At 45.3% G+C, this 25,053-nt stretch overlaps 1 protein-coding gene across 4 annotated transcripts in view; it reads left to right on the forward strand.

Moving 5' to 3' along the window:
• PLPP4 (phospholipid phosphatase 4) overlaps positions 1-25,053 on the forward strand; it is a 128,453-nt gene that overhangs the window by 49,239 nt on the left and 54,161 nt on the right. The window contains exons 3-5 of one of the 4 annotated variants that reach the window (XM_053585800.1): positions 7,252-7,342; positions 11,901-11,964; positions 14,790-14,914. The exons of 2 other annotated variants lie outside the window; for them this stretch is intronic. In XM_053585800.1, coding sequence (XP_053441775.1) covers positions 7,252-7,342; positions 11,901-11,964; positions 14,790-14,914 — 280 coding nt within the window. The remainder of the gene's footprint in view (positions 1-7,251; positions 7,343-11,900; positions 11,965-14,789; positions 14,915-25,053) is intronic. One more of the 4 variants, XM_053585801.1, reaches the window with a different exon arrangement.

Consider the following 25,053-nt stretch of genomic DNA (forward strand, 5'->3'; position numbering starts at 1 on the left):
TGGGCAGCACTCACACAGTTGGTGGAGACACTGGGGTTATTTTTACCTTTCCCCCCACTGGGTATGGTAATTGCAGCCTTTTACACTTCACTTCCTCTGTGCCAGGCACATTGCTGAAAGCTTAAGGGAGGATTATTCCACTATCCTAGGGAGGAAGCTGTCAGGACTTCGTTCCTCTAAGAGAAAGGAGGGAGCTTCTCCAGAGTCCCAGTCAGTGACCAGCAGCTCCAGATCCAAGCAGCTGGCTGTGGAGCTCAGCTGTCAGCCCAGAGTCTGCCTGGTGGGTTGGGGGGGCAGCGTCTGCTACTCCTTGCTGATGCTAATTAACCCCTGGAGAATGGGAGAGTTGCCATCAAACCTTTCTGGAGCAGGGGAAATAGTCAAGCTCTCTTTGTTAGGGAGCAGTAATGTAACTTTTGGATGGGCAGCCTCATAGCACAGCTTGGAGGTCATTCCTCTTGACCCCTTGCTGTGTCTTATGCCTCTCTGGGAACTGTTCCAGAACTTTCATAGAGCACACAAGGGACATTTTTGCATTTTGAAAAGGATTCTTCTGATTTTAGGGAGGAAATTTTGCTAATTAGCAATAGTTAGATCTTTGTGTCTGCAGACTGTTTGAAATGCCCATTATAACCCACAAGCATTAAAGTATTGTTATCATTGCTTTTTAATAATTACTTGTCTGCTGCAAAATAGAGTTTTATAAATCTCATGGAAATTAAGAAATTAAGAAGTTTATGAGTAGGGCATTTCTAGCACCTGAGAATTAAAATCAGACTTTTTCTGCTGCAGCTCAAATCTTCTAGAAATCCTAGAAATAAAGAAATCAGTGTGTGCCTAATGAGTTCACTGAATGACTTTAATAACTTTAATGGGGTGAGCTTCTATTTATCTCTTATCCCCACTTTTCACAAGATTTTAATAATTCATATTCTGAATTTGGAGGTGAATGTTTGTATGGAATAGTGTAAGAAATCTGTGGCCATGTCCTAGATTTGTGAACAATGGATCGTTTTGAAGTATACATACAGCCACCGGCTGCAGACCCAAGTAGGATGGAGCCATTTGCCTGTTGGTGGAGGTAGGGGTAGACGGTGGAGGAGGTATTCAGGGCTGTGCTTCCTGAGATCAGAAGCATTTTCAGCCACATACCCTGATTCATACCCTCTGATCTCCTAATGAAATAAGTTTAGCCTTTTATTTTGTTAATAGTACTTGATGAATTTCATTCATTTGGTCACAAGATTTAAAGCCCTTCTGTAATGAAACAAGAAAAAAACAGTAGATACATTCATAATACCCGCAACACGAAGATAAAAAATACTTTGTCATCACATAAATTAGATTTGTTCTCCTGAGTTTTGAGAGTTTAATATATCATTTGTCTGCCTTTGATCCTTTAAAACCTCCAGATGTTAGCAGAAGGGTTTTTCTTAGAACATATATTTTCTCTGACATTTAAAATACCATGATTTCTTTTGAAAGCTCAAATTTTGTTATTTGGTAATGTACATAAAATCCTGGGGTCTCTTTTACTTTCGGTTGGAATGTTTTAATCTAAGGTTGAACTAACTTTCCAGCGAAGGTGTTTTTGAAAGCAGCAGGTATCGACCCAGATGTTTTTTTATTGGGTAATTAGTGCCTCTGGAGTCCTGTGTGTGGGGGCATGTTACAGGAACCAATTGGTCAAATGTAACAAGAAAATTAACAGAATAATGGTTAGGCGGTTGAGTTAAGTGCAGAGTAAATGGTAATTATGTCACCAGGAAGCTGCCTAACTTGCATTGTCACTGTGACACCATAAGCTCAAGTGACAATGTCTGTGAACATGGAAGTTAGGTGCAATTGGGACTGTTTGATTCCAAGATTCCTTGTTGACCAGAGAAACTGGCTCTGATTTCTTCTCAGTTGCACTGAATCTTTTCTTAACATTTCCTGGATTTCCTCAAGCAGTCGGCAGCCTTTCCAGAAGGCTGCTTCCTTATTCAAAAGAGGTCACGGCTCCTTGCTGAGCATGTGGGCTTTACCAGAACATCTCTGAAAACCTCCTTTTTGGAGGAAGACAGCTCAATCAGTATTAGTTGTTGCTTTTTCAGTACATTTCTTCTTGTCATCTCGCAGACATGTGGTTGTCTCTTTGTCCAGTCAGGGGAGTTTCCAGGGAACCTGCTGTGGGTAAGGAAAACATGGGGGCTGTAGCTGATGGGACGTTGAATCCGACATGGGTGGTACCCTCAGGGAGCCTGCAGGATGCTGGGGTAGATGTACTCTAATGCAGAATTGAACTAGAAAGGGCCAGAGGAGAGGCTCAGATAAACTTTGAGGGAGCTTCATCATCACTGTCATCATCATCATCATGAACTACAGCAACAGCCAGCATTTCTTTGGTATAGGGACTGAGCTTATCACTTTGTCAACAGCATCCCAATTAATCTTTCTCAGAATCTTTGAGGTCAGTTTTGTTAACCTCATAACACCAGTGGAGAAAATGAAACTAATGATATTAGTCACACAAGCATCAGTGGCTGGACCCAGACGTGAGCACTAGCAGTGAATGAAACCCTAATTGGGAGCCATGCTGCTGTGACGCCTCCTTGGGGCCTCCATGAGGTGAAGAGGTGTGTGAAGGCAGACCCAGAGAACAAGGGGTGGCCAGACCCGGGAAGTAGGAGTTTGTATCTGGGGGGCAAAAAGACAGAAGGAGGCAAGGATAAACCCAGATGGAGGACAGTTTCAGGTTAGTCAATTACCTAATGCAATAGACAGTTATGAAGCACCTGCCACCAGCAAAGCATGGCACCAGGTAGTGAGGATACAAGTCTGAAGGGAGTTCGGCTTCTAGTCTTGCAAGAGGTACAGACGTGAACATGTTGGTCAGTTCAACATCCCTGGAACGCTTTTGAGGAAGAGGTAAGACTGGGTAGGGAGGTGAAGAAGTGACAGGAAGTCCACAGCTTCTTTCCTGGTCTTTTAACAGGAATCCACCCAAGACCTACCCTTTGCCCCTTGTTTCCTTTTGCTTTAGCTATGACATGTCCAGAAGATATATTCTCAGGGAGAGAGAGAGATTTGATAGCAGTATTTTCTATTCTGGACTAGGATGCTTATAAAGTTGTTTTGAGGCTGCGGGGTGGGGGTGGGGGGCGGAAGGAAGGAAAGGAGACAAAGCTAGCTCACGACAGACAGTTTGATTTTTTGGCTCTTTTAAAAAGTCTTAGACAGCTCATTTCTTTGTGACAGATGTAATTGTTTACCACAGCAGGGCCGCCTTCAGGTGTCTGCCAGTCCTGAAGTTGTCTTTGTAATCACTCTGCAGCACACCTCTCTGTCAAATGCTTGTCAAACCCATTGTCTTGTCTGACAGGTTCTTCTCTGGCTAAGATCCACATGGGGGGCTGCTCTGGCTTCCTTGGCCTCCTCGTCCGTCCCCCTGCAGACGTGCTGCTTTACATGTTGTCACCTTCCCGAGGCATCCTGGGCAGCCCTGTACCTCTCCTCAGCCCCAGGGATGACCCACTTTCTGGGCAGCAGTGGCTGGGGATCGACGGTCCCTGCTGTGTCGGTTTCATTGGTGGAGGCACCAGGTGGGCCATCATTGGTCACTCAAGGTATGGGCCAGGCTGCCGGGAGAATTAGGCTCTTCCCTGTCTCAGCCTCATATGTAAGGGCACAGGTGGCCTTGAACTGAAAATGCTTTAATTCTGTATGCCTGGTAACAGGTCCTGATGCCCCTTTATTGGTATATAGTTTGGACCTTTTATTGACTGTCTTTTTCAGAAAACAGTGTAATACTAGCCAACAACCAGCATTGCTGGACACTAGCTCTGTGGGACTCTGCTGGCGGGCAGTTGGTGTGGGCTCCAGAGTCGGCCACCTCAGATCAATCCCCAGCTTGGCCACTTACAGGCTATGCAAATTTGGAAGATAGATCACCTACCTTCTTGGGACCTCACTTTCTGTATCTGTAAAAGGTGGGCGTTAAGAACACATCCCTCCTGGGGTGTTAAGAGCATGAAATGAGGTGGCAGACTTAGAACCCTTCACTCACCTTCACTTAGTGTGAAGTATTCAGTAGCCATTAGTGAATTGAAATCCTAGCAACAATAGTCTGCTGTGGCTAATGTTATTATCATACCCATTCTACAGAGGAGGAAACTGAGAGGCAAAGGTGAAGAGTTCAAGGGACTCAAGGACACAGAGATGATGACAAGGCTGGGCCTTGAGCCCGGCCCTCCTTACTCTGAGTCTGTCACACGCATCTGTCCAGAGCTCCAGCTCCTCAGCCCACGCATCAGATCATCTCATCATGGGGGTGCCGTGTGCACAATTAGCAATTCCCAAAATGTTGTTCAATTCATAAATCCATCTGAGGCTCAGTTTCCACATCTGTAAAACGAAGCTTTTGTACCCAGGGGATTACTGAGATTCAGGGCTCGAACCCAGCCTCGTCTAGGAGAACCCTTGCTCCACCAGCGTGTGCCCTTGTGTGTTCATGTTTCTCTCTGGCTTTAGTTTGCAAAGGGGACAATATTTTCCCTAACAGAGTAGTTAGATGCTTAGACAATGGCTAGGGATTAGAACAGTGGTTCTCAACCTTCCTAATGCCGCAATGTATTTTCATTGTTAAAAAGGGGTCGCTGCCCATGGGCTGAGAACTGCTGGATTATAAAGTCCCTAACACGTGGTAGGTGTTAAGCCATAACAGCCGTCACCGACATTTCTGTGCTTCTTCATGCCCTGGAAACCAGCCTCCTTACCTTCTCCTCCAACTCAGAGACAAAGCATGTAGCATGTTTTTTGCGATGTTTACTTTCTAAGGTGAGATCTGCACTGACGTTGTGGTTAAAAAGGCAGAGCAGCCAGGTACAAATCCTCAGTTGATCCCCATATTAACTGTGTGACTTACAGCCGGTTGCTTAACTTCTCTGTGCTTTCGCTTCCTGTCCATTAAGTAAGGAGCCTCCATCCCTGAGGCTTGCAGTGAGGATGGAAGGAGTTAATTTGAGTGAAGTGCCTGGAGCAGACCATGGTCCTCATCGGTTCTCAGTCCATGTCAGCCTCTGTGACTGTGTCTGCCGTGTGTGCAGCCAGCAGCTCTGTACTCACAACAAGTGGGCAAAACTCAGCTCGGGGAGAGTTCACCGTGTTCCCGGCCTCCTGCAGCAGTGTTTGGCTGGGATTCATTGTATTCCCTCAGTTCCCATTTAATAAGCACCACTCACTGTCTTCTGACATGGGTTCATCCCAGGATTTTCAAACTGCCTTTTTTTTTTTTTTTGCCATGGAAACATTAGCAGAAAGAAAAAACAGCACAAGGGGAAATTTGGCTGCCCATTTTGCCTCCATATGGAGGTAGCCATGAACACCCCCGCCTCCAGGTCCCTCTGTCCCTCCTCAGCCGCACAGGAGCGGAAGGCCCCCGTCTGAGGAGCGGAAGGCCTCTGCACTGCGTTTGATTCCTTCAGCTTTTCTGAATGAGAGCGGGGCACTTGCTCTTTCTTTATTCCTCTTTGACTCAGTTTAGAGGTGTTTTGCCCCAGGACCAAGTTGTTTTCCTGACATGTGGGCTTTGGGGGTTCATCCTTTAATTCCAATTCTGAATGAAAAAATGTACTCCCCCAACAGTTGTTGCTCTGAGTGTGTGATTCCCGAGCCCCGGTGTCAGGACCACTTGAGATGCTATTATTAAAAAATATAGATTCCTGGACCTGCCATAGAGGTGTATGTGAGGGAATCAGCATTTTAAGAAGCCCTGCAGTGATTTAGGTATGAGAGCCACCTGGGAACTTGTGGAAACTTCCACAGACTCACTGGAGTGTCTAACTCGGGAGCGAGTGTAACCTTTCCGAGTAGCTCCTGGGGTAAATTCTCTGCTTTCTCTGTCTTAGGTCAGAATCTCCTGTCATACATCTGCCTCTGGCACCTGTGCCATTTGCCTCGGAATACCCTCTGGGGCGATGAGACTGTCTTATGTGACTTTTAAGTAGTCCAGGTCATTCCTGGCTGTAGCTGATAAGGAGGCTCATCAGACTAGTTACTACACTTTGTGATCAGGAAGAAACTGGCAAGTCAGCAGAAGGATTTTTTTGCGTCTCATAAACTGTCTCTGAAGACAGTTCCCCAAGAGGATCCCCCGAGATGATTTGAGCTCTGGCAGTCTGGTTGTAGTAAGTGTGTAGAGCATGTAAAATTATTTCAGAAGCTTTTGTTCATGTGCGTGAATTCTGTTTCTATTAAAGAAAAACATCTTTGATTCATGCCTTTGTTCCATCAGGAAGCTCCTCTCCAGGAAGTGACATGTCATTAGAGCAAAGATGAAGATTACTAGAAGCATCAATAGTAGTTGGTTAACAGTTACCACCCCCAGCCCCTCCCACCACTGACTGCTAGGCCATTTGTGAGATGTTCAGTTTTTTCTAATGTCAAAAGCCTGAGAAGTTGTCATTCTAAGGAAGTAATATAAATGCCTTTTCCTTGGTTCCTGGAATGTTTAAAAACACCTTACTAATTATGGAAAGCTGGAAAGAAAGACTCAATATGGGATGCAGAAAAGCTGATCTCCGAAGCCTGGCCTGTGTGTGTGTCCCTGGGCACATTACCTTGTCATTGAGCCTGGAGGAGACAGTCCCCTGGACTTGACGGTGCCTCCCAGTTCCTGCCTCATAGTAGGTTTCTTCATGAATGCTGACTGCATCTGAATCCCAGCAGCTTAATTCAGTGCACGTGTGTTGAGTCTCATGCGGTGCACAGGGGAGGGGGGGGTGGGTCAGAGTTTATACAAAAGGACTAACCTCTGCTTTGCAGAAGAAATAAATATTCAACAAAAGCACACCAAAAGGAAATGAATTGATTGACTTTAACTAAGTCCCACGTGCACTCATGTTGCCAGAGAGATGGAAACGGGAAAGCAAAGGTTCTTTCCCCCTTCTGCGGAGGACAGCAGAGGGGAGTCACTGGCAGAGACGATTTATCGTAATTATAGACCATTCTTTTCCATTTTAAAAGCCACCTCTTTAAACATGGCTCCCGGCAATTACAAATCAATTATAACCTACAATCAGAACTTCAGTTTTTAAAATCTGTATATTCTCTGAGTATAGATATAAATCATCCTTTTTCGTTTGAGGTCGGGAGTTCAGTAAGATCATGCAACTGGTGGATCTCCACGAAGGTAATGGGAACTAATCATCAGTCAGCCCTTCTGATAGCAAACCGATGTCCTCATAAGGCATTGTTTGTTATTTCTTCCAGGCCATTTCTTTCCTCACACCCCTGGCGGTTATTTGTGTGGTGAAAATTATCCGGCGAACTGACAAGACTGAAATTAAGGAAGCCTTCTTAGGTAGAGTATTCACAGTTCCTGCTTTAAGGAATGGGGCTGAATGTGATTAGATCGTTACGTTAAAAAAATCTCAGTTGCACCCAACTTATTTTTCTTTTGTTCAAAATAAGCTTGGGAGAAACAAGGCGGGATAAACTTTAAGCCCAGGGAAGAGCCCGTGTGCAGTCCTAAGTCAGGAATGTTCAGAGGCCGCCTGTTGTCGCTGTCCGCAGTGCTGAATGTTAATACATGGCCTGTCTGTGTATCAGAGAGCCGTGTGTAAGGCAAAGCAAATTTGTCACCACTGGCTGTCCAGATCTCACATTTCTGGCTAATAGGCCCACATTACGGGCAATTCAGAAATCAACCACAGAACTCCTTGACCAAACAGCATTGATGAAAAGCAAAAATTGGCAAAAGAATAAAATAAAATAAAATACAAACTGGAAAACACTCTATAACTCATCTTCAGGGGGAGAACATTTTGGCAGTCGAGCAATTGTTACTATGTTAAGTGTGCTGCAGTCTTTGTAATTGGTTATAACACCACTGTTATAAATTCTCCCCAAGCTGAGCCATGCCTGCGTGTGACAAGAATTTGACATTTAAGGATTAAATCTGTTTTTCTGGTCTGCTTATTAATCAAATGCTGAGTAAATGACAGTATCAAGAGATAGCCAAAACCATTTGCTTTGTTTTAAAACCAAAATTACATTAATTCTGGCAAGTTTTCAGCTTTGTAATCATATGGAAAACTGAATTAGGTTGATATTTTGACAGCTCACGTGGGTTATCCAAATTCTCACCCCAGTTTTTATTTTTGGGGAGTTGTATAGAGCTACCATTCATTGAGGCCATAAATTAGGAAAAATGAGAGTCCTTGCTGAAGGGTATGGTTGTTAATTATTTGGCTTTGAGGAGATGAAAATGTAGCAAAACATGCCCTCTTTCCCCAGTGAGGCAGTGAGTGTGAGCTGCCGGTGTGGTGTGTAGAGCAGTCCAAGGCGTCCTGCCCTGCATCAGTACAGAGAACGCATCTTAGATTACCAGGCCTCAGGTAGGCCCTGTCTAGTTGAAAAGAACAGAATTCCTTTCACATTAGCTCAAACAAATCATGGGTTTAATTACAGAGCTTTTAATAAGCAATCTCACAGAATCCAAGAATAGGGAAAAAAGGCCCACAGGTGCCTCATAGTGGCTGGAATGGGGAGCTGGACCAACGGGAGACCCTTCGACCACCTTCCATGATGTGCCTGTCCTCGTCCCCTCACTCTCTCAGCCTGGTTCTCTGCTTGGGCTTTGTCTTGGCTGCCCCACATCTCTGGTTTGTGTGAGGTGTGGGCTTGTGGTGATGCTTGTTCCCCAGATCTGACTGTCTAGCTTTGATGCCCATCACTGAGTGTCCCTGTGTTTCTTGAAACTGACTTAGCTCATTTCTCCAGCTGTGCACAAAGCTGTGGGTCTCTGCCAGGCCTGTAGATGCCCCCACCCCACCCCCAGGTCAGGTGTGTACCCCAGGCTGCTCATCTGTCATTTGGGGTTTTGCTCACATGGTTTCAGTCTCCTCAGCTGATGTGGGGAATGGTCAGTTTCTGTAAGAAGGGCTCAGGTGTTCTCTCCCACATGGCTGCAGTGGTCAGGCAGCGTTTGTATGGATATCCCTAGAGCCCCCAAAATGTCCTTTTGGGAGCCCTCCCAGCTGACCTGGAAATCTCTTTATTTTGTGGCTTCCTGCCATGGAGTCCCAGGAAAAGTGACTGTGGGTCAGAACTATCTTTCGTGGTTATGGCTGTAACTGACTGCTTGGCTTTTGGAGCTGGGCTGTTGTCCTGGTAATAAGTGGCTCAGGCTTACCTTTTCTAGACTTTTTGTTCTCAGCTAAATCTCCCTTAGGGTGACATTTCAAAACTGAACATCATATTCTGTCTCCTATATGTTAGCAGAGAAGGCAGAATTATTGGATGTTCTGTTTGCCTAAATAAATGAGAGCCTCCCATGTGCAGATGGCTTTAACAAAGACCACTGCTTTTAAGGCAGTAGAGGGTGGGAGTGATCTTTAAAAACCACGGATAGAAAACTAGGTATAGATTTTCTAAAAATTTGTCTGGAATTCAGGACTTCCTCAGTGAGGAGGGTTTAGTTCTCAGGTTCCTTTTTTATGGAGGTGTCTTCGGCAGACCTTGACCAGGGCTTCCAAACCTGCACCCCAAGGGCCCCCTTTATCTACATGTGCACAGCGGGCACATTTGTGCATCTGGTGTTGGATAAGAAGAGTGAGCACCAGGCTTTAGGAATTCAGGCTGCAGAATAATCAGGTCTGTGTTATGAAAGTACTATAGGACCAAATTTCCTATGATAAAAGTCAACAAAGTCTTCTAATTTTCAAGAAGGCTAATAACCAGCAGTGCCCTCAACACTGGCAGCTTGCAGGCTGACTCACAGGGCACGTTGCTTTGAATTTCTTTATGGAGCACAGTCTTGTGTCCACCTGACTCTCCTCTTAAACCCACAGTGCCGTAAGATGCTGTGAAAACAGCAATTATATGCCAGATCCACTGGGTTTTTGTTAATCAGCAAGTGCCCCTGATGGGGCCGTACATTTTTCTGCTCATCCAGCCTTTCATGGGTGTGATCCCAGCACAGCCTTCTCTCTGGCATCAGTGATAAGCCCCTATGTTGGTCAGTTGTGCTATTCTCGTGAAAATATTAATTAGTTCAGTTTATTTCCAGAATGTAGAAATGACTTCCATCTTAAACAGTGCCACCAGTTTCCGTAGGCATTTGGATCAGAGAGGGAAGTTGCTAGCTGTTGGTGGGTACATCACCTCCACACATTTTCTAGCTCAGCTTCCTTAGACCCATGATGAGGTCATCAAGCTCAGAGGTTGGGGAAGTGATCACTATAGTTATGTATGAAGTTCACTAAGATTCATGCGGGGTGATGGGGAAAATCAGCTAGCGTTGCTGATTCCAGAGAGGCTGTGCTGGGACCAGGGTGAGAATGAGCCCAGCCCCACTGGGAAACCACAGCAGCGAGGCAGCCAGGCCAACCCTCACACAGAGAAGCGCACAGTCCTTGGGGGCTCACACAGCCTGTTCACTGTCATGCAGAGATGGCCCAGGGGATTTTCTCTCCTTTCTGCAAGAGAGACCTTCCCATGGTGCTCTGAGCTTGGCAGGGAGGAGGGAAGTTGGCACTTAGGAAGGGAGGCTCTGTGTGTGCAGAACAGGGTCTGTGCATCTCTCTGAGTCCTCCCCCGCCCACACAGTTCTGATTTACACACTGCTGTTGCCCGATGGTGTTTCGATGGCAGCACTGAGCTGTTGGCTCCTGCTCTGCCCTCCAGCTCTGTGCCCCCCCTTCACTGCCACACTCAGATCCGTCCAGTTGTTCCTCATCCCACACCCAGGTGACCGGAATTATTTCCCTATGACAAGGGCATTCATTTGAACTTGTCCCTCCCATTCTCTCCACTTCTGACAACTTGTTAGAAGCAGGTAGGTTTTGTCCCACCCCTGCAGCCTGAGACCTGAGTGACTGTGTTGGCCGCCCCACAGCACTTTCCCCCTGTGGAACAACACATTTGTCGCCCTGGATGGGTGATGAATTGCTCTAGGCAGTTCCTTGTGAAAGTGCCCCTTCCCTGCTACCTTCTTACATAAATCTCAGCTAGCATTGAACTGTTCATATTCTCCAAAGGGAAATGGTCGCTCCTAGGCTTTACTGTCCAACAAAGCAATGGAATGGGTCATCAATAGGTGTTTATTGCTTCTGCAAAGCACTTGACCTTCCGTCACATTGATGGAAATTACTGTGTCTTTTGTGAACTCTCCATAAACCACAGGAGAAAGGTGCAAGCTTTGTGCAGGGAGAGCTCTGTGACTCATGTTGCCCGCCCTCTTTGGACAATCTGTTCTGCATGTAGCAAAGTCTTTCCAAAGTGCTTGGAGAAAGTCCCTGATGCTGTATATTTTTGAATAATGTATTCCAGAAGTTCTTGTTTTAGATGGCAAAAAGCAGCACCTGAGACCTTCTTAAAAACCTGGTGAGGCTTTGGGATTCTTCGCCTCCTCAGAAACAGTGATTTGTTTAATAACAGGTGGCCAGCTGTGGGCAGGTGACAGTCAATATCAAGATAATCATCCAGTGGGAAGATTCTAGTTTATAGCAGGGTTCCAGCAGCTCCTCTGATTAGAATTATGTCTGAGAAGGTTGCCAGGAAGAAATAAAAAAGTTATGTTTCTTGCTACCAGAAAAGGAAATTCTACATGCCATGGTATTAAATCTTTTCATATCAGGCCAGAAAGTCATAGGTAAGCTCCTCTGTGATGGTAAAAATTTTAGTCAAGGAGGAGAGATAAATTTCATGTCATAGGGGCTTGGAATTTTGTAAGTTATTCTCCAAAGTCTTGTCCTAATTCTATTTTGCTCTAATAACCCAAACTCACCTCCATTTTTAAAGTATTGGTTCATATTTATTTCTCTGGTTATTAATTAAATAATATTACAATGTAATGATGATGATTTTGATTTGAGAGCCAGCTGGTTACTTTTCTGTATATCGGTTTTGTTTTGTAGCGGTGTCCTTGGCCCTCGCTTTGAATGGAGTCTGCACAAACACTATTAAATTAATAGTGGGAAGGTAAGTTCCAAAAGGAAAAAAAAAATCGAGACTTAGACTATCAAGGTCATCTATTTAGGAAGGCTGGCCAGAGGACGCTGGATGGGACAGATTTTAGCTCATCTGGTTTTTCCTTAAGTTGTTATTGTTCCAGGCTTTCTGTCCTTGGCACAGACCTTTCCTTTGAGTTATAGACTCACTATTCTGGAAAGCAGGAGTCCAGCAGTAATAAAGTCTCCACTGACCACACTTCCCTGTGGGTCAAGGTTCACTGCTGGCATTTCTAGGTCCATCCACTGCCATCCCAGGTCCTCCCCAGACACACTCACTTGTCAGTCGTGACCTCTAATGAATACATAAGATTATTTATTTGTTCTTCTCTTTGGAATGAGACATGTGGATTGGCGGTTGAACCTTGGCTTATGGCAGGTCTCTCTTGCTGCCCCCGAAAAATGATTTCTGTTCTCCTTTGATCTTTCCTTCTCTGCCTGCTCTGGTGGAGAGCTAGTCTCTGCAGAGATTAGCAGTCCAAAGACTTGACTTCAAGGCCTGACATTGATTCTGACCAGCTCTTGGCCTTGGTTATTTCCTCTCTCAGAACCTCAGCATTTATTTTATCCACCTGGTACAGGGTGCTGGCCAGGCACCAACGGGGTGGGAAATGGATAAAAATCAGGCAGTGTGTGACCTCGTGCCACCATGTTCCGTAGAATGGCCATGGGGCCCTCATACCGTGCTGATTCTCAGGCCTCGCCCTTCTGAGGTTCTGGCAGGTGAAGAAACACCGGCCGAGAACAGGAGAGACAGAGCACAGCAGCTCTGACAGCTCAGATAGTGCTGGGGGCCTAAGGCAGCCCCACTCAGACCCTTTCCCCTCCCAAAACAAAGACACAAAGGATCTGGCTAGCCCCAACCTCCAGAAGTTTGCTCCAGAAGACCCTAATCTGACAGGCAACCTGTGGGATGTGCCCACCCGCCATGGCTCCATATAAAAGGGCTCTCTAACTGCCCCTGGGCACAGATGCCTTCTTTGCACTGCCCAGGCAGGTCATTCTCCCTTTCCCATACATCTGACCTAAATGTCTCTCCTGCTGCCCTTGTCTCTGGGTGCCATGGTGGACACCTTTCACTTAGGCCCTACCTAGATCCCAGAGCCAGAGGACCAGTGAGTCCGTGTATGTCACCGGTGACCTGGGGTGTCCAGAAAGAGGGTGCTGTGCGCACAGCATGAGCAAAGACTTGCCCATGGTTGGTGTTCAGTGAATGTTAGCTGGAGTCACAGGAAGTGATCAACTGTCACCCCTGCCTGAGGTCCTCACTTGAGTGAGGCAGTAAAGTGCAGAGTGAAGTGTGCAGGCACGTTCAGAGCTTTTCTTTGCCACTTACTGGTTGGTTGTGAACTTGGGCCTTGCTTTCTGTACCTGTGAAATGAAGACAGCCCCAGGCTGGCTCTTGGGTTCTCAGGACTCCTGTGCTGTGGGATGAGTGTGCCAGGCTTAGCCCTGTGTCTGGGACCCAGGAGGACTCCTGTGCTGTGGAATGAGTGTGCCAGGCTTAGCCCTGTGTCTGGGACCCAGGAGGACTCCTGTGCTGTAGGATGAGTGTGCCGGGCTTAGCCCTGTGTCTGGGACCCAGGAGGACTCCTGTGCTGTGGGATGAGCGTGCCGGGCTTAGCCCTGTGTCTGGGACCCAGGAGGACTCCTGTGCTGTGGGATGAGCGTGCCGGGCTTAGCCCTGTGTCTGGGACCCAGGAGGACACTGGTGCTTTGGGATGAGCATGCTGGGCTTAGCCCTGTGTCTGTGACCCAGGAGGACACCGGTGCTGTGGAATGAATGTGCCAAGCTTAGCCCTGTGTCTGGGACCCAAGAGGACTCCTGTGCTGTGGGATGAGTGTGCCAAGCTTATCTCTGTGTCTGGGACCCAGGAGGACCATCTGTGCTGTGGGATGAGTGTGCCAAGCTTATCTCTGTGTCTGGGACCCAGGAGGACCACCTGTGCTGTGGAATGAGTGTGCCAAGCTTAGCCCTGTGTCTGGGACCCAGGAGGACTCCTGTGCTGTGGGATGAGTGTGCCAAGCTTATCCCTGTGTCTGGGACCCAGGAGGACCACCTATGCTGTGGGATGAGTGTGCCAAGCTTATCCCTGTGTCTGGGACCCAGGAGGACCACCTGTGCTGTGGAATGAGTGTGCCAAGCTTATCCCTGTGTCTGGGACCCAGGAGATGCGCAGGAGCAGGCGGCTATGATAACGTGGGAGTTTTGGGGTCAGGCCCAGGCCCAGGCCCACCTCTTCCTTGCAGTGTTTCTCTCCTGCCCTAGACCAGAGAAGCCAGCCTGGGGGACTACCCCGTCCCAGAGCTGAGCTTTCTTGTCCTCTCTGTGAGATTAAGAGAGACCTGAGGGGGCAAGTGTCCACTAAGTTCAGGGCATAGGGCTGTGAGGAGCGGAGTCCTGGGTCCTGCGTGGGCAGAGCAGCAGGAGAGGCACTGAGCCCCTTCTGTGCCATCGGCGTCTTTTGTAGGGCCAGTCGCTTACTCTTCAGGGCCTCACCTGTGGTGTCCCAGTATTTATTTCCTCTTTTTATGGATGTGGAACCCGAAGCTGGGGGAGACTAAGTGACAGTTCCAAGGTCATACAACTAGTAAATGGCAAGTGGCAACTCATATCTTTCCAACCTCAAAACCCGAGTTTTCCCCAAACCACCCCGTCCAGAGTGTGCTGTGGAGAGCTCCAGTTGGATGCGGGTGGGGCCAGGGAGGGAGGTAGCAGGGGGTGGCGGGGGTCAGCGTGGGGTCGTTTGTGACGGCAGCATTTTATATTGAAAATGTCCATGGTGTCTTTTGTAGACCTCGCCCCGATTTCTTTTACCGCTGCTTTCCAGATGGAGTGATGAACTCAGAGATGCACTGCACAGGGGACCCCAACCTGGTGTCCGAGGGCCGCAAAAGCTTCCCCAGCATCCATTCCTCCTGTAAGTCCCTGGCTGGGCTGCCCGCCTACCCCCGTCATGTTTCCTGGTCACTTTCTGGGGGAATTTAGGTGGAGAGAGAAGCACTGGTAGGTGGATGTTAAGCATAGTTTGTTTCTCTTCACTGTAGAGTGAAACAAGATACTTGACAGGAAAAAATAAGCCTGTGGGCAGGGCTCTGGAGTTTCTAAAACATTGTTTGTGTTGCTTTCAAAGCTTGGCAGAGTGTAATGCCACACTTTACCCCTTGACAGTAGGATTCAGGAACTTGACAGTGCGAGGGAATTTACCACGCTCCCTGGGAACTTCTGTTGCTCAGTTCACTGTTCTGTCCAGATTATTTCTTCAATTAAGGTATAATGTAGAGCACATGTGCGCATACAAGTATATAGACACACACACACACACACACACACACGTGCGTTCGCACTTATCCCCCAGCACCCAGTCCAACCATAGACGTGTGAGCTGGGACCAGCCTTAGCACCAAGCCTGACTGATATGGATCAGGAGCAGAGGGATGTTTTGAGGTTGACAAATCTGGGCTGTGCCAGGTATTAGCCCTACAATGCCCCTCTCTCTGCTGGAGTCCCCACCGTGTACCCCTGGAGTAGGAAGGTCTCCATTATCAGTAGGAGTGAGGATGACAGACATGCTGAGCACTCACCTTTCTGGAGCACCAGCCATGGTGAGGAATTATTTTCTTTAATCCACTCAATATATGGAGCTCGTAGCATCATGACTTCCAGTAAGCGTGTTGTTGTTTATTGCCGGAGCTGAAGTTTCCAGAATACCCTGACTCGTGTCTTCCTTCCTCCCATCGGTGTTTATTCTATGCGTTAGGTGCCCGGCATGGTGTTGGGGATGCAAAGGTGACTAAGCTGCAGTTCACGCCTCGGGAGGGGACATGTGGTGGCAGACTGTATATTTAAGCTGGTGATTCTTGGGATGATTGGAGAACTGTGGTCACAGGTGCCCACTGGCAGAGGACAGGCTGTTTTCAGGATGCCAAGTCCATAATTTCCTGCAGGTCGGATCATTATTTTGGCCAGCCTAGTAATCTTAGTATTTTCTCTTCTTTTTTCTTTTCTCCCCCAAGATACACCCTAAAAATGGCTAGGTAAAGAAATGATGAAATGCCCTTTCCTGTGAAGTGGCTGTTTCTTCAAGGCCTGTCCACAAGGTTTTGGGGTGTAGGTGCTGTCGATGAATCACTGTCAATCCGCACACCGGCTGCTGGGTCAGGGTTTGTCCGTTTTATACATCAGGGTGTTGAGGCTCAGAAAGGCTTAGTGACTGGTCCAAGGGCACCAGCCTCTGACATGATGGTGTCTTGGGACTTTCAATAGTCAGAGACAATGCAGCGTTCACAGTCCATGTTAATTTAAATAAAGAACAAATTGGTGGTGCCTGTGGCTCAAAGGAGTAGGGCACCGGCCCCATATGCCAAAGGTGGCAGGTTCAAACCCAGCTCCGGCAAAAAATAAATAAATAATAATAATAATAAAATAAATAAATAATTAAAATAAAGAATAAATTTTCTCCCTCTTGATTGTTAGAGACTGTGGGAGTGGAGTAGTGGCCTCCAGAAAGACATGTTCAAGTCCTCATCCCCAAAACCAGTGAGGGAGAGCCCACTTAAAAAAAGGGTCTTGGTTAATAGGACCACGCTGTATGCTGGAAATTTCCTAGGATAATGGATTCTAGGTGCTCTCACCAAAATAAATAATTAATAAAAATAAAAAATGCTCCTATGAGGAGATGCGTATATTAACTTGCTTGACTGTAGTAATCATTTCACTATGTGTATTTTTATTTGAAAATAATAGACACTGTTTTACATGCCAAAAAGGAAAGAAAAGGGATCTCTTTTGAGGTAACTAAGATCCTAAGCTGAGATCATTCCAGATTTAGGGTGGGCCTAAACCCAAAGACAGACATCCTTATGAAAGAAAACCTCAAGGTTTTCCTTCTAGGTCTCACTCACTGTTACTTAAGGGAAAACATCCATTTGGAATTGCTTCCTCCTCAAATTTGTTTTTTTCTGTAGGAAGTCACATTTGAAGTGAGCATTTGTTTTGGAGGAGTTTAGGTACCAGCTGGAAAAATGCCTGCTGTATAAAGTTACTGTCTTGTTTTTGTCAGAGAGTTCCATGTTGGTATTGTTCAGAGGTACCTGGAATAGTGTTCACTGCGGTCAGCTCCCATCTGCTCTGTCTCCTGTAGGGTCACTCAGGTTCTGTTTGCCTGCCTCCATTCTTTCCTTCCTTTCTTCCTTCCCTCCATTCTTCTTTCCTTTTCTCCTTCCCTCCATGTTCTGTCCTCCCAGAGACTTAGCGCTAAGTTTTAAGGGTCTTCAAGAATTAAAAGCACTAAGAAATTAAACCCTACAGGAAAATGTTAATCCTGTTTTTTCAAATGACTGACTGAGGACTATAGCACAATTTTTAGTACATACTTTTGCATTTGAACTAGGGAAAGAAATAGTTCTCATGTGAATACTCAAGTGGTCAGACTGCTGGACCTCAGAGATTAGAGCCCAGGCCCCACAAAAATGTTTATTTTAGATCCACATCCTCCCTTCCCATCCCAGGAAGCATTTTCTGACAGGGCTGTCTATCAGCTGCCTTGTCAAACATGTAGCTGATGACTGATCTGTGCTAGACAAGCCTTTTGGCAGAGTCTCTCATATTCTTTGCTTAAGATGTTATTTAAAATGTTACACATTTTCACTACTTGGCAGTCACCGAATCTTATCCAGCCTCTAGACTTTGATGCTGGTATTTTCCTCTGTTCTCTTTCTTTTTTAAAGTGACAGGTGATTGGCCTGCGGAGAGCTGCCAAATTTACTTAGAAAAACCATCAGTGCCGTTTTCTGGATTTCTTAGTAGCTAATGGGAAGTCTAGTGGTTGGTGTGAGTCTTTGTTCCTCAGAGGGGTGACTTCAAGGAACTTTTCGTTTTCGTGCAAACACACTTTTCTTCCTTAAAAAAACATCAATTTCACAGGCTGGACTTGGGTTCAGGGGTTCTAGACCAAGGGATTTCCTAGGCTCAGTTCCCTTGCTGAGTGGACATGGGTTTTGCCTCTGCTTTGTTTACAGATAATTGGCAACTAGAATGTAGGCCGTGTCCTGATACTGTCCTGTACAACAGTCGCTTTGCTTTGAACTTAAGAACAAACATTGATTTCTTTTGGAAACGAAGAATCTTGTTCTTAATCTATCATAAGCAACCGAACACCACTTGTTAGAAGTGCTCAGGTGACCGCTATCAGCAAACAGCAGGTCCCTTCTTAGGGAACTTACTTTGGAAGTGGCCTAACCACCCTGGAATGGAAAAGCAGAGACCACAATTTCAAAGGACAAGTGATTTGATCAGTCTTACAGGAAGTTTAGGATTTAAAGGAGAGAAAGGTAGTGTACCTTTCCAGGCTGCTTAAATCAGGGCATTCTGGGAAGGGAAAGGGCTCTCATAGCACAATCTTGAGTTTTGATTGGGTTTTGATTTTACTTCCAGAGAGAGGATAATTTAAGAGAGAAAAATATAAAAAACACATTATTAGTGCACAGTCAAACTATTAAGAAAGTTCCTTCCTGCAAAAACGGTTGGAATAGAGCAATACTGTGGCCCAGGTATCGGCAAACAACAGCACGTGGCCAATCCAGGGGCTGCTGGTTTTGGTAAGTGGCGGAGTTTGGGGAACACAGAGATGCCTGTTCATTTCTCTGTGGTCTCTGACTGCTTTCACTTTAAAATGGCAGAGTTGAGTCATTGCAAAAGAGACATATGGCCCACAAAACCGCAATTATGTATTATCTGGCCCTTTATAGAGAAAGTACGCCAACTTTTTAGTTGCCCATGCTCTAAGCCAGTGTTTTTCAACCTTTTTATCTTGTGGCACACTTGAACCTATAGTTAAAGTTCCCTGGCACACTTAAATCATGTTGATCACAAAAAAAAAGTAAAAAAAAAAGATACTTAACTATTCTTTGAACTTGTTTTGAAAATAATTTAATTAATGATCTTTAAAAATTTTCCCAGCACACCTAAGATCCTCTCATGGCCCACCAGTGTGCCACAGAACACTGGTTGAAAAATCACTGCTGTAAGCAAATAATATGAAATAATGTGCACTCGAGTTGTACACAGGGATGTTTCATTTTTATATGACTCTATTATATAAAAATGGGCAATTGTTGCTTGTGGGGTGCATTTTTAAATAACAGAGACAGTCTGGACGGTATGTCCGGCTGAGGAAGCTTCAGCAGACACTTCTTGAGCCCTTTCTGTGTCTTTGGCACCAGGCTAAGCCTTTAGGAAAGATGCAGGAATGTGAGACGTGGCCCCTGCCCTCTTCCGGGGGAGCGAACACGGGACTTGATCACTCCATGGGGCTGAGGAGCTGAGAATTCCGATCAGGGCAGCAGGGAAAGCCTCCTGGGAGGAAAGGCTCTTTCGATTATGGTTTCCCAAGAAAGGATACGTATGAGTTAATGTGTTTTGAGATTTTTATGTTTGAAAATGTTATTAACTCTATTCTTTAGCTGCATGCAGAATTCTAGGGTGAAAATCCCTTCTGTGTGGGATTCCAGTTTGCAGAGTGCTCGAGACAAGTCTGAGGGCTTTCCTCTCCTTTCTCTGAACCTCTTGGGATCTTTTCTGTCTCTGGTCACCTCAGTTTTACAGTGCCGTGCTTTATGGGGACTCCTTTTATTGTATTTATTATTGTGGTCACTTTGAGGGTCCTTCTGCTCTGGGACTTAATGTTCCTCCACCTCTGTCTTCCCTGTCTTTTCTCTCTGGAACCAGATTAGGGAAATGTTCAGTCTCTTGGACTGATCTGGGTTACCTTTTCAAAAACATCTTTTCTTTCCAATTGCCACCTTTTCGTCTTTTTGTTCATCTTGCAGGAAGATTTTAAAAATTTGGTTGACAAACCTCCATAAAGAATTTTTATTACGATTTTTATATTTTTTATTTCCCAGAGCTCTTTCTTGAACTCTAATTTTAGAAAGAATTTTTTTTAAGAGAGTCTCACTTTGTTACTCTCAGTAGAGTGCTGTGACATCATAGCTCACAGTAACCTCCAGCTCTTAAGCTTAAGTGATTCTCTTACCTCAGCCTCCCGAGTAGCTGGTACTACAGGCACCCGCCACAACACCCGGCTATTTTTTTGTTGCAGTTTGGCTGGGGCTGGGTTTGAACCCACCGCCCTTGGTATATGGGGCCAGTGCCCTACTCACTGAGCCACAGGCACTGCCCTTTAGAAAGAATTTTTAAAATTGTTCTTTTTTTCCCCTCTCTTACCTGTCTCTGCAGGTTTCCTCAGCTCCCTGCCTTCTCTTTCTTTGTGTGTTTTTGTATCTGGCTTTCCTTGGCTATGTGATATTCTTACCTATGGTTGAATCATAAAGCTAACTGGGTGGGGTTTGTTAATGAGGCTTCACTGGAGGGTGATTGGAAACAGCCTTGAGTGTTAGCAACTGGCCTTGGCTTTGAGGCTATTGGACTCCCCAGCAGAGGTTGTCCACTCTCCCGCCCGGTGTAGGTGAACCTGGCGTTCAGGAGCTATGCAGAAGGACTGGGGTCACTTCTCAGCATTTCCCTTCATCTCCATACCTTCAGTCTGTCCAGCCATGCCCTCTACGTGCCTGCTTTTCCCCAAGCCCAGAGCCGCAGGTGGTTAAACCTTCTGTCTTTCTCAACAGTCTATCAGAAAGGAAGTAGTTTCCTAGTTTTATAGGATGGGATTAGGACCTGAAGAGTTTAGATTCTCTTTATAGAGACTTTCCACCTACCCCTGTGTTTCCAGCCTCACATCTCACCCCTGCCTTCCGCAGCACCTGATGCTTTAGTTTGAAAGCCTTGCAGGGCCCTCACTGCCTGGTAAACAGGCTGCTTCTGGCCAGCACCACCTTCTGTGCATGTAGATGGATGGGTCTTCAGCTCTGTGAGTCAGCAGCGGTGCAGCCACCTGCTTCCTGTCTGCGTAGAGTGTGGTCTGGCGTTCAGGTGCTTCTACATGGGATTTGTGGTTTGTATTAGTTCAGGGTTCTCTGGAGGACCAGAAGAGGATCTCCTCCCTCCCTCCCTTTCTTCCTTCCATCCATTCATGATACCGTAGGGGCTGGCAAATCTGAAGTGTGTATGGAAGGCTGGAAATTCAGGTAAGAGTTAATGTTACAGTATTGAACCTGAAATATGCAAGATAGACCAGCAGGATGGAAACTCAGGCGGGATTTGTATGTTGCAGTCTTGAGATAGAATTCCGTCTTATTTGGGAAACCTCAGTCCTTACTCTTTATTTATTTATTTGTTTTTGTTTTTTTTTATTAAATCATAACTGTGTATGTTAATGCGATCATGGGGCACCATACACTGGTTTTATAGACCGTTTGACACATTTTCATCACACTGGTTAACATAGCCTTCCTGGCATTTTCTTGGTTATTGTGTTAAGACATTTACATTCTACATTTACTAAGTTTCACATATACCCTTGTAAGATGCACCACGGGTGTAATCCCACCAATCACCCTCCCTCCGCCCACTTCCCCCCTCTCTTTCCCCCTTCACCCTATTCTTAGGTTATAACTGGGTTATAGCTTTCATGTGAAAGCCATAAATTAGTTTCATAGTAGGGCCGAGTACATTGGATACTTTTTCGTCCATTCTTGAGATACTTTACTAAGAAGAATATGTTCCAGCTCCATCCATGTAAACATGAAAGAGGTAAAGTCTCCATCTTTCTTTAAGGCTGCATAATATTCCATGGTGTACGTATACCACAATTTATTAATCCATTTGTGGATCGATGGGCACTTGGGCTTCTTCCATGACTTAGCAATTATGAATTGGGCTGCAATAAACATTCTGGTACAAATGTCTTTGTTATACTGTGATTTTTGGTCTTCTGGGTATATGCCCAGTAGAGGGATTATAGGATTGAATGGCAGATCTATTTTTAGATCTCTAAGTGTTCTCCAAACATCTTTCCAAAAGAAATGTATTAATTTGCATTCCCACCAGCAGTGTAGAAGTGTTCCCTTTTCTTTACAACCACACCAACATCTCTGGTCTTGGGATTTTGTGATATGGGCTAATCTTACTGGAGTTAGATGATATCTCAAAGTAGTTTTGATTTGCATTTCTCTGATGATTAAAGATGATGAGCATTTTTTCATATGTCTGTGGGCTGTGCGCCTGTCTTCTTCAGAGAAGTTTCTCTTCAAGTCCCTTGCTCAGCCTGCGATGGGATCACTTGTTCTTTTCTTGCTTATATGTTTGAGTTCTCTGTGGATTCTGGTTATTAAACCTTTGTCGGAGACATAACCTGCAAATATCTTCTCCCATTCTGAGGGCTGTTTGCTTGCTTTACTTACTGTGTTCTTGGCTGTGCAGAAGCTTTTTAGTTTGATCAGGTCCCAGTAGTGTATTTTTGAAGCTGCTTCAATTGCCCGGGGGGGTCCGCCTCATAAAATACTTGCCCAGACCGATTTCTTCAAGGGTTTTCCCTGCACTCTCCTCTAGTATTTCTATAGTTTCATGTCTTAAGTTTAAATCTTTAATCCAGTGAGAGTCTATCTTAGTTAATGGTGAAAGATGTGGGTCCAGTTTCAGTCTTCTACAGGTTGCCAACCAATTCACTCAGCACCATTTGTTAAATAGAGAATCTTTTCCCCACTGAATGTTTTTAATTGGCTTGTCAAAGATCAAATAATGGTAAGTAGCTGGATTCATCTCTTGGTTCTCTATTCTGTTCCAGACATCTACTTCTCTGTTTTTGTGCCAGTACCATACTGTTTTGATCACTATCGATTTGTAGTATAGTCTGAAGTCTGGTAGCATGATTCCTCCTGCTTTGTTTTTATTTCTGAGTAATGTCTTGGCTATTCAAGTTTTTTTCTGATTCCATATAAAACGACGTATTATTTTTTCCTCAGTCCTTACTCTTAAGGACTTCAACTGTTTGGCTGAAGCCCATGACATTATGGAGGGGTAATGTACTTGCTTAAAGTCAACTGATCATAAACCCCCATCACAACAATATCTAGACATGCGTTTAACCAAACAATTGGCCACCATAGACTAGCCAAGTTGGTCAGCTGGAACAAAGTTTGCAATCACAACGTTGTCCCTTCCTCCCCTGTCATTTTAATGGCAGAAATACCATTATGGTGCTCTAAAGCCTTCACTGTGGAGGAACATTTGTTAGAAAGGTTCTTGTTCAGCCTCAGTGTAATTATTGATGGCAGAGTTCTGAAATGGAGCACACTCACTCAAGGGTCTTTGAAGGCTGAGGGCCTGGGAGTTTGCTTTTGCTGCAGGAATCTAAGTAGATTTTAACTATGAATTGAGAAATTATCACAAGATACCATCTATGCCAGGTTTAACTCCACCAAGCATGAATATTCAGTGTTATAAACCAGCTGGTTCTTAGGCAGACTTTTGCATAAAGAAAGGGGAAATGGAAGCCCAGGAAATTGCAATATTTGTTTTGCATCATTTAATGAAATGAAATTGCTATCAAGGGGGTTTGCTGGTACAAGGGGCTGCCGCTTCTTCTAAGAATTGTATAAAATGTCTTGAGCTGCTTAGGTCATTGGTTACACAACAACAAATTGGTAGTCACGTGTGTGAGGTCAGCTCAACTTGTGTGGTTTCTCTTACAACTTAAAAGTGAAAGCTTTCAGGGTCACTATCATGGCTGGAGACATTGGCAAACTTAGCAAAGGCCCTCGTAGTTTTTCCCCTATAATTGTATAATGCTACATTCCAAACTTCCAAGACAGTTGCAGAGGTTCCGAGAAGCAACTGGGTGGTTGTGCCAAACCTTCCCCAACCAAATGAAGACACTGCTAGATGCTGGAAGGCTTGCTTTGGGCAAGCCAACCCCCACCAAGGAGGGATTGCTTAACGCTGACTCAGACCTCTTTATAGGGTGGTGTTTCTCAGCCTGATTCTTTCTGTTTTTTCTTTTTTTTTTCCTTTATTATTATCACTCTCTCCTCCCCATGGAGTCTTTTAAGGCATTTTTTTCCTAATTCACACTATGAAATTTTAATGCTATAGATATATTGTATATGCTTATGTACTTGAAAGTAAAATCTCCTAGACTCACAGTCAGCTCAAAAGACATCAGAAAACTTGACAAAAACCCCTCACAGTTTTTTTTTTTCTAGAGAAGTTTTTTCCCCAAATGATTGTAATATCTAAGATCCTTTTTTTTTTTTTTTTATCTCCCAAGAACCAAATTTCATCCCTTCTGGGGTGATATGAGATGCGTGGCAGTGGTTCCACCACTGGGCAGAACCTGCCTCCTATCCCCACCCTGCAGGGGAGATCTGGCAGTTGCCTGGAGGCCTTTCTGGTTGTCATGAGGGTGCGTTTGCCTGTGGGGGGCAATTCTACTGGCGTCTAGTATGCAGAAGTCAGTGGCCCCCAAGCTCAATAATGTCCAGGCTCAGAAAACCTGTTCTAGAATAATTAGGCAAATTTATAGAAGAAATTGATCCCTTGTGTTAAATTTACCCACTCTCCGAGTTCCTCATCTGAATAAATAGAATATTTTTAAAAAGGGATACTGTTTCATTAATTGAAAATGGTGGCGCCTGTGGCTCAGTCGGTAGGGCGCCGGCCCCATATGCCGAGGGTGGCAGGCTCAAACCCGGCCCCGGCCAAACTGCAAACAAAAAATAGCCGGGCGTTGTGGCGGGCGCCTGTAGTCCCAGCTGCTCGGGAGGCTGAGGCAAGAGAATCGCTTAAGCCCAAGAGCTGGAGGTTGCTGTGAGCTGTGTGAGGCCACGGCACTCTACCGAGGGCCATAAAGTGAGACTCTGTCTCTACAAAAAAAAAAAAAAAAAAAGAAAATACTCTTCCTTGAAGAATTGGCTTACTATTTGATTTCTAAGAAAAACTGATCAGAGTCAGATTAAAGGTTATAATTACAGTGCCATGCCTCATTCTTCCTTCCATCCTCCCTTTCTTCCTTTCAACTTTTTATAAAAGGTTCAAACATATAAAAGAAAACAAGATGGAGTGAATCCCCACGCCCCCAGCTGCATATGGCATTCTTCCTTTTTTGTATCTTGTTTTTTTCTATACATCTCTCATCACCATTCAATGGTGGTGATGTTTTTT

This window comes from Nycticebus coucang, chromosome 3 (assembly GCF_027406575.1).
Source record: "Nycticebus coucang isolate mNycCou1 chromosome 3, mNycCou1.pri, whole genome shotgun sequence".
Lineage (NCBI taxonomy): Eukaryota > Metazoa > Chordata > Mammalia > Primates > Lorisidae > Nycticebus > Nycticebus coucang.